This window comes from Gymnoscopelus braueri (genome assembly GCF_963280865.1).
Source record: "Gymnoscopelus braueri genome assembly, chromosome: 15".
Classification (NCBI taxonomy): domain Eukaryota; kingdom Metazoa; phylum Chordata; class Actinopteri; order Myctophiformes; family Myctophidae; genus Gymnoscopelus; species Gymnoscopelus braueri.
Genome location: NC_137620.1, coordinates 8,845,168 through 8,854,102, shown reverse-complemented (window position 1 = coordinate 8,854,102; position 8,935 = coordinate 8,845,168). Strand labels below are relative to the sequence as shown.

At 41.9% G+C, this 8,935-nt stretch overlaps 1 protein-coding gene across 1 annotated transcript; it reads left to right on the top strand.

Moving 5' to 3' along the window:
- Positions 1 to 6,940: 6,940 nt before the first annotated feature.
- On the top strand, positions 6,941 to 8,556 carry LOC308101338 (uncharacterized protein; the record flags this gene model as incomplete). Its single annotated transcript, XM_080450762.1, has 6 exons — positions 6,941 to 7,017; positions 7,133 to 7,286; positions 7,361 to 7,870; positions 8,055 to 8,177; positions 8,285 to 8,325; positions 8,440 to 8,556. The coding sequence occupies exons 2-6, from the start codon at positions 7,229 to 7,231 to the stop codon at positions 8,554 to 8,556; spliced, it is 849 nt and encodes a 282-aa protein (XP_080306888.1). The 5' UTR covers positions 6,941 to 7,017; positions 7,133 to 7,228.
- Positions 8,557 to 8,935: the final 379 nt, after the last annotated feature.

The window sequence follows — 8,935 nt, the reverse complement described above, 5'->3', positions numbered from 1 at the left end:
TCTGATTGCGGTGAAACTTTACACGCACATTCACACTATGTTGAGGAACAAATGCCACCCTTTTAACATTGGCCTGTTATAGCGCCACCAGCAGGTCTAATTTAGCTAAACACATTTTTAGAACAAAATGCCTGCATCATTAATGCAGTGTCCGATTGCCGTGCACGGCCTAGGAAGAAATGGCACCCTTCACATTGGCCTATTATAGTGCCACCAGGACGCCAAAATAACCTACCTGACCTGGCGGAGACCTGTGCTCCGAGGAGCACTTTTTCTAGTTTGTTTGTTGTTTTGTGCCAGGTGCTATTTCCTATAGTTTAAAATCATGTATTAAAAAATCTTTGTAAAAAATCATGCAAAACTAAAAGAAAGGTCAATAATAAAAACAAAACTTCACTTGCCAACCTGTTATGTGACAATCCTATATCTCCCCTAGACCTCCCTGTAGCTGATCTACAAGCTCACTGGGGCCTGGGGCACACAACCCAGCCCCACCGCCCCACCATCACTTATCACCATTCAATCACACATACACCAATGAGGAGAGAAACATACACAGGGAAGACAACACACAAGGAACTACTGTACATGACCCCTGGGTCATAACACTCATAGTAATGTCTACACATGCCTCCTCACCCTCAGATTAAAATCAGGTCTGATAACATATCTACCATCTATCATCACTAGAACCAGATGTACAGCCAAGAACATAGTTGGCTACGTTATGAAAAACAGAAATGTGAGTTTAAAAAAGGTCACAAGATTTGGTGGCATTTTGTGTGTGTGTGTGTGTGTGTGTGTGTGTGTGTGTGTGTGTGTGTGTGTGTGTGTGTGTGTGTGTGTGTGTGTGTGTGTGTGTGTGTGTGTGTGTGTACAACTAATCCCAGACGCTGCTGGACTGAACGACATCAAACTTTGCAGGCACACTCCCAGTAGAAATTATTATAATAATGGATTTTATTTATAATGCTCTTTACATTTTGTGAAAATCTCAAAATCACACCCTTCACAACAAAATGCTTTGTTAAAAAGGTCTTTAGTCCTCTTTTAAAAGAGTCAACCGACTGTGGTGCTCTCAGGTTGGCAGGGAGGGCGTTCCACAGTTCAGGGGTGGCCGAGCAGAAAGCCCGGTCGCCCAAAAAAGACAATTCATCTCAGTGTATGAGAAGTACGGCTTAGGAATAGGTGCTAAAATGGGTTGGGCTGGTATTGGTTTAGAGGGAGGTAAATATGAATGCACCAGGTGGTCGCTCAGATTTTTACCCCGTTGGCGTGTACTCCCCTGCCTGTGTTTTTTCCCATAGGTTCTGTAGGCTGCATGGGCCAACTTGGGGTTTCCAATTAGGCGCATTCAGGGGCCCTATAAAAGAGTGGGTGCCAGCCATTTTACCCTCTCTCTCTCTTCCAGGTGACAGCACCTATTGTTTGTTTCCCTTTACTTCCCTTTGCTTGAGTTTACATCCTCTACAACACCCCACAATACATTGATCACACTACATCCACACATTGCTTACATCACTAATGTTATGTTTACAGTCGTTATGTTTTGCGTCCTACCATGTCCTCCTCAGTTTGCCGGGTTATGACAATACTGACCTCTGTTGGTGGTTCAACACTATAATTAGAATCAGTACTATTTCCTAAAATTTAAACCTATAGAATTGATTAGCTCATTCTTTAGACCTAAACTAGAACTAAACTGATTGCCAGATCAGAATTGGTCTTTGCAAAGCCTCTTGCTCTGGTCATGGACGGATTAAAGTGAAAATGGGCCCTGTGCACAAAATCACCATGGCCCCCCCAGCCCCCCCAAACGCACACACTGACACAGCATGCAAAATTAGCAAATGATATACCCTTTGCCATGTTATTGCCATTGTAGGTCTGTTTTGTTCTTTTCATGTGTAGCCTACAGCCAGGGGTCATCACCATGCCAGCTTTTTTCATCAATACCGGTATTTAATTTTTTGCCACAGACATACAAAATAAGTGATCAATCATTTTACCAGAAATACATAATGAACTCCTAATATGCCATAGTGTCTATGCCAATATGCTATACATTTTACAATGATATCTCTGCATTAACCAATGAGCCACAAATACATATAAGTTTAAAAAAGAAAAGCCAATCTACAAGCTCACAACACATTACATCATGAGAGAGAGAGCTTGTAGATCAAAACATTTCAGCAATTGTTCTAATTATTTACTTAGCCTATAATGACATGCCCAAAATGGGGATGCCAGGTGTTAAAGAGGTTACCTATTCTGAAGAAAACCTTAAGACTGCCAGGTGGCTAAGACAGGCATTAAATGTGGCATGGTGAAAGTCTATTCCGTATGTGGGATTTCAATAATTGGGTCATATGAGTACAGTTAGTGCTTCCATCGCACTTTACATGAGCAAAGGGCCATTTAGGTGCAGAGGTGAGTGGTGAGTGGACAGTGTTACTTGAGGTCAGGAGGAGATCAAGTTCTACCTTACCAAACCGAAACTATTTTTTGGTAAGGAGCTTCGACAGTTGTTACGGTGAAATCTTGATGAGACATCTTCTATCATGATGAGAAAGTCTTAGACCTTGCATAGTTGTGATGTAAGGCATGCCGATGGAACAATGGAAAAAGAAAGATTAGAGTCAAAACCATCATACTGCACGTACATAATGAGTGATTAGATAAGGATAAAGGGCATGACAGGATTTAAAGAAATGCAGTGTCACAACTAATTTGATGCAAGGGCTCCTAACTTTGATCAGAGGTGAGCAAACTTCTAAGCTGGAGGTCTTTTTTAAATTATTTTTTATTTATTTAGAGTAGCCAATTATTTTTTACCCCTTTTTCGCCCCAATTTAGTCGTTATGCCAATCGCTTCCTCCCCACACATTCCTGTGCTGTCACTGCTTTCGTGTGCTACTGACCACCTGATGGTGATTGTGGATCCCAGGCTGTGGATCAAGGGTTTCCACGGATTATGATTGTGGATAGCTCCAATCGGAACCTCTCCCTCCGCTGTATAGCTCAGAGATGAGGTTCCACATTACTAGGTGCCTGTGGACACACACACCGGCAAATATTTTCCACTATGCATGATTCTTAGCTTTTTCCGCACATATCCAAAAAGTAAAGGTCATCCCCCCTGCTCTCAGATGTTTAAAATGATAGCACTCAAGAAAATCTAACTGACGGGTTGAAACAAGCGTTTAAATCGCTTTTTTAGTCAGCCTAGTGGCATGTTTTCCCAATGCAATCTTACGGGAGTCACATTCTCCCCAAAAGTTAGTGCTGTAGGCCTACTTCTGTACCCGAATAAGAATTTAATAGGTCAAAAAAGACAACTCAGCGTATGAGTAGCACGACTTAGGCAACTACATTTCTTAGCAGTGACCTCTTTCGTCCTTGCACAGTACTGATAGCTGATAGGTGTTGCGCTCCACTCATCAATCAGGGGTCTAGTGCACTATAAACGGGATAGACACCCTCAGACAGATTTGTAGTGATGACAATAATAACTAGAAAATGTGCTCCTCGGAGCACAAGTCTCCGCCAGCAGACCTGTGCTATTTTAATAGCACGGGTCGTCTTGGTAGAACGGGTCGTCTTGGTAGAATGCGCATGGTTTTTGGTGTTCTGCAGGGGCGACTGAATATGTAGTGTCTGCATCAAAAAAAAAATCTTCTTGAAGCAATGTGTCATATGGGAGTCGTCGTAATTGACTGTTTTGTTCAAATGCTTGTCTGTTTTCTTCATCTTCATTGTCTTGAACAGTTTCAGCAGTTGATTGGTGTGTTTGATCTATGTCAGTTTTCTCTAGTGCTACATAATGTATTTGATCAAGGTGGCCAATTGTTACAGTATCCAATTGTTACAGTATTCGGGCCTTGTTGTGGGATCAATTCAACTCTATAGTCCTCTTCTGTGTTACTGTTGTAGATGAGTATGCTTTCTTAGCTTTGGCCTTCTGCGCCTTTGCTTGACCAATGTTAGGTGTTCTCAGAGGGACACACACACGCACGGACGGGTGATTTGTACTGGAAGGTACTGTTCCAATCAAGACTGATTGATCCTGTCTTACCTCAATTCAAAAACATAAATGGCCTTTTGAAGTGACACACCTATTTATAGGATTTTATTTCGTCATGCGTCCCTCTAGCCAATCAAAGGCATTGATGTCAACATATTGACACGTGTCACGTGGAGCTTGACCAATGTTAGCTTGGCTAGGAGGGAGGTGAACACACAGCGGGACAATAAATCCGGCGGAGACAATAAATATAATAGTGTAATATAGTATATAACTAGAAAATGTGCTACTCGGAGCACAGGTCTCCGCCAGGCGAGCACTGTTCCTGATTAATCCTGTCTTACCTATTTATATTACATATTGTCACGTGTCACATGAAGCTTGACCAATGTTAGCTTGGCTGAGACGGACACACACACGGAGGGTAAAACATACTCTCCACCATGCCTTCGGCCTGGCGGAGACAAAAATCACACCCAGTGTGAAGTGAGCGGTGTTATTTAGAAACAACAGTGGTCATCACAGTGATGGAAGCTCACTTAAAAAACAATGTTTTTTGGAAGTGCGTGGTGCTATTTATAGGTTATTATTTCATCATGCGTCTCGCTAGCCAAAGCAAATGGTCTGAATAGAGTCAGCCAATCACGGTACAATATTACATATTGTCACGTGTCACGTGAAGCTTGACCAATGTTAGCTTGGCTGCAATCTAGGAACCCAGAGCCAATGAGAAGGAAAAACAGCGCCCTCTGCTGTTTGTACTATCCAACACAGAGCAGAATCTGTTCACCATCTCTCCACCATGCCTTCGGCCTGGCGGAGACAACGGAGGGTAAAACTACTCTCCACCATGCCTTTGGCCTGGCGGAGACAACAATAATGTTAGATAGTATATAATGGTCTAGTATTAGAATGTTCAGATAATATAGCCTGTTGAGTGGTATAGTATAATATAGTAGCAATCCACAGTCAGGAATTGTCATGAATACAACATTCAAACAATACCAAATATGGCAACATAGCTGCCTGGCTCCTATATACATTCAGTCTCACCAGAAGCAGGGATAAAAACATATCACCACCGGCCATGAAAATGAATGGACAGAGGGGGGATATCAAAAGCAGAGGCATTGATTTACCCTCTTTGGCCATTCATTCAATTTCAATAGCAAATCAAGCCCTAATTGTAAGACAAGGCCTATGATGGGTTTCCTCCTCCAGATGGCACTGTTGTACCTTAAGCCTTAAGGCCTAAACAATACCAGAGCAATGAGGTGGTGGTCATGGGACCTAAGAAAATGAGTTACCTTATATTCTCCAAGGATAATGACACCAAAATGGACCTTACATATTGGAAATATGATTGAATATGGAGAAGTAACGCAACAGTTTTTTAATACTTCCATCTTAATGTAGGCTGTACGCTTTACTTGCTGTGGCTCAGTGCGAGACTCATCCATCACTGTAGCTATTATCACAATGATGAAAAGTAGTAGTACACACACAACAGACCCAATTGTTTATGTAGGAAGCATGTGTTCAACAACATACCTTGCAGTCTGAATAGTACCACCTGGCTTATAGACTATGGAGCAGATGGTGATAGAAAATGTTTAACCAGGCAAGGCAAGATTTAGAACAAATTCTTATTTAAAACTGCCGCATTGCAAAGGGCAAGGGCAAGAGCACAGGTCTCCGCCAGGTCAGGTAGGTTATTGTGGTCTCCTGGTGGCGCTATAATAGGCCTATGGGAAAAGGGTGCCATTTCTTCTTATGCCTTTCACTGCAATCGGACACTGCATTCATGATTTGAGGCATTTTGTTCCAAAAACGTGGAACACAAGTAGTTAATATAGCGCCACAATCATTTTAACCACTGTGTTTTATACTTTGGCTATTCAAAAATTGCAGATATACAAGCTCACAGCACGTCACTTTGTGCCGCGCTATGCTCTTGTAGATCTGCTATTTTGTTTAAATCGTGAACATTTTGTGAAAATATTTTAAGTTTTAATACATACATTTTTTTTAAAGCAAGTACATGATTAACTCAAATCTTTGCTTCTGGGGGTCCATGGAACAAAACATTTTGAGATGGGGGCGGCTGCCAAATACATATAATTGTGGGGGTCATTGGCATGAAAGAGTTTGAGCACCAGTCATTTGTAGAATCGGCCTCAGGTCTTAAAGGGTTAAGAGAGGAATATAGCGTGCAGTGGTATGTTCTGAAGGATGCTGTGCCCCTGCGGCTGTAGAGCAGTCTTCCTGTCCTCTGTGTACTTTAGTTTCCACCAACGGAAACTACAGCAAACCACACAGAACTGAGAACAGCAACTTTCAGATGAGCCCCCCCCCCCGTGTGAGCTTGAAAATTGTAGACTCTGTCAACACTTATGATCAGAAGAAAGTAATTCAAATGAAATTATATCAGCCGCATTGTTGACATAAATTGACAAAAATTGGGACATGATAATAAACTTGACCTTGATAGGGAAGGGGGGGGGGGGCTTATTGGACATTATATTGCAATATTCTGTACTATACTATACATGGCGTTACTCACTTTATCATAGACTGTTGAATGCTGATTTAATGTGAATTGATATAATATCTGAAGTAAAAACAGAATGTCTTGCACTGTTTCTTTGCACTGTATGTGATGTCCTATTATTCTCATACCAATTCAACTATGCACTAAGAACTTACATCAACACTCAATTTGCCACTTTGTATGTTGTTTATACGAGTTGACTGAAACAATTCTGTCCTCGACTAAATGTATGGTTAGGTGACATAAGGTTACAGACAATATTTTAACCACACATGAGCTTAACCCCACCCCCACCCCCCGTATTGTCACACTACCTGGAAGTCATGTGATTCCGTGCTAGTGTGTTCTGTATTCATGCGTCAAACACACTTGCGGGCGGCTAGTTTTCTGCAGTGGAGTTGCAGAGAATGCCTTACACAGCTGTAATCACAGAACATAGGTGATTTATCAACATCATCACACAGCATGCTTGAATCTATAGTGTTCCAAGAACTATAGAATGTAGCCTGGGTCACTAATATATTTGTTGTCAATCTTTCATGACATCATTGCAGGACGAAGCAACCACTTCGGCCAATCACACACAGCCACTCCTCTTAAGATGTGGTCTACGTCCGTAAACTGCTTCCACTCAAGAGACCAACTCGAAGATGATGGCAGCATCAACGATCATCCTGCAACTAATGTGTCTACTTCTATGGAAAGAAGGTAAGATAACACAATTTTCTTTTTATATTTTCTTAAATGCTTTTTAATATATATTTCTATATTTCTGTTTCCAGTTAATTTTGTTCAGTTATCAGTGATAGAACAGCAGAAGGGTTTCATAATGGCCGATGTTGGAGACACCGTGACTTTGCACTGCTTCCATCAAGAAGGCTTCAAGAGCGTCTACTGGTACAAGCACAGTGTTGGAGATAAACCTGAGCCGTTAGCGTCCCGGAACAAGTACAATGACAAAGTAGTTACTTTTTCAGATAAATTTAAGAACGATCCCCGTTTCTCTGTGGTCCCTGAAAAAGGAATAAATCATCTCATAATCTCAGATGTGCAAATGTCAGACTCTGCAATGTATTACTGTGGGATGCAACAGTATACTGACATTCAGTTCCAAGAAGGAATCATGCTCCATGTCAAAGGTTCCTCCTCCAGCTTCCAAGGTATTGTCCAGCATCCTCCAGAGAAGTCAGTCCAGCCTGGAGATTCTGTGAATCTGACCTGTACCGTCCACACTGCTGGTGCTTACTACTGTGCTGTGGCCTCATGTGGGGAGATACTGCTGGACATTGGTGGTACAGTAGATAACATCACTTAATCATATTCTCAGCACCTTTAGTTCTATTTCATCCATTTTATGGGCTTATGACAAAGTAATCTATACCTTTTCAAGTATCGCTGGATTATTGAGAGAAGACAGCTTTACAATTGAAATAAAGAGATGTATGAATAGATATTTGTTATTTTGTGCATCTACAGACAGGACAATGCTTTACTTGGTGTGTTGCCTGGGTGTGGCACTGGTCATTTCCATCATCCTGGTTATTGTCTTGTCTTCCATCATCTACAAATTGAAATGGGAAACACGTGTTCACCATGGTGGTGAGTTCCAAAGCATTTTTATTAGGGGCGGATGGGGAGGGGGGGTACTGTAACACTGTCGGGTACAACAGGAAAGGTTCATAACATTATGTATATTTTATTTTTAGGACACTCACTTGGTTCCTCAGTGTCTCCTACAAACACAGCGGTAGGTTTTATTTATTTATTTGACCTAATTTCCCATGGGCACAAAGTCCACATTATGGTCTTGTTCCTCGGATCATCATGATTTTCTTCATTGTTTTTTTTTTCTTTAAACAAGGACCAGAATGAAGACAACCTCCATTATGCTGCTGTGAGTCTCAACAAGAAGAGCAGACCAAGACCACAGAGAAACAACATGGACAATGAGACCGTGTATGCTGGAGTTAGACAATAGAACTGTAGCTGTTAAGGTAGCTCTGCACCAAACAGACTACTACAGATTATTACAGACTGGCGGTCGAATGAAGTCGGGAGATCAGTCCTGAGCTGACACCGACAGATGGCTACTACGGTGCTAAAAATTAGCTTGGGTCCAGACGAATCTGCCAGTGCAAAAAAAAAAATGCCGTCTGCGATTTGGGTCTGGCACCGCTCTGTTGTGAATCCATTTCCTGCTCCCGAAGTCTGGGGTGACCAATCACGGCCCAGTATTCAAATATGGGAGACTGTATTTGGTAGTTGGTTGTAGGTCTAACCAATTGCGTCCAGAGCCAGACCCAGCTTGCTCAGTCGGCTGTTGGCGCTTAGGGAAAATGTTTGAAAATGTATGAATT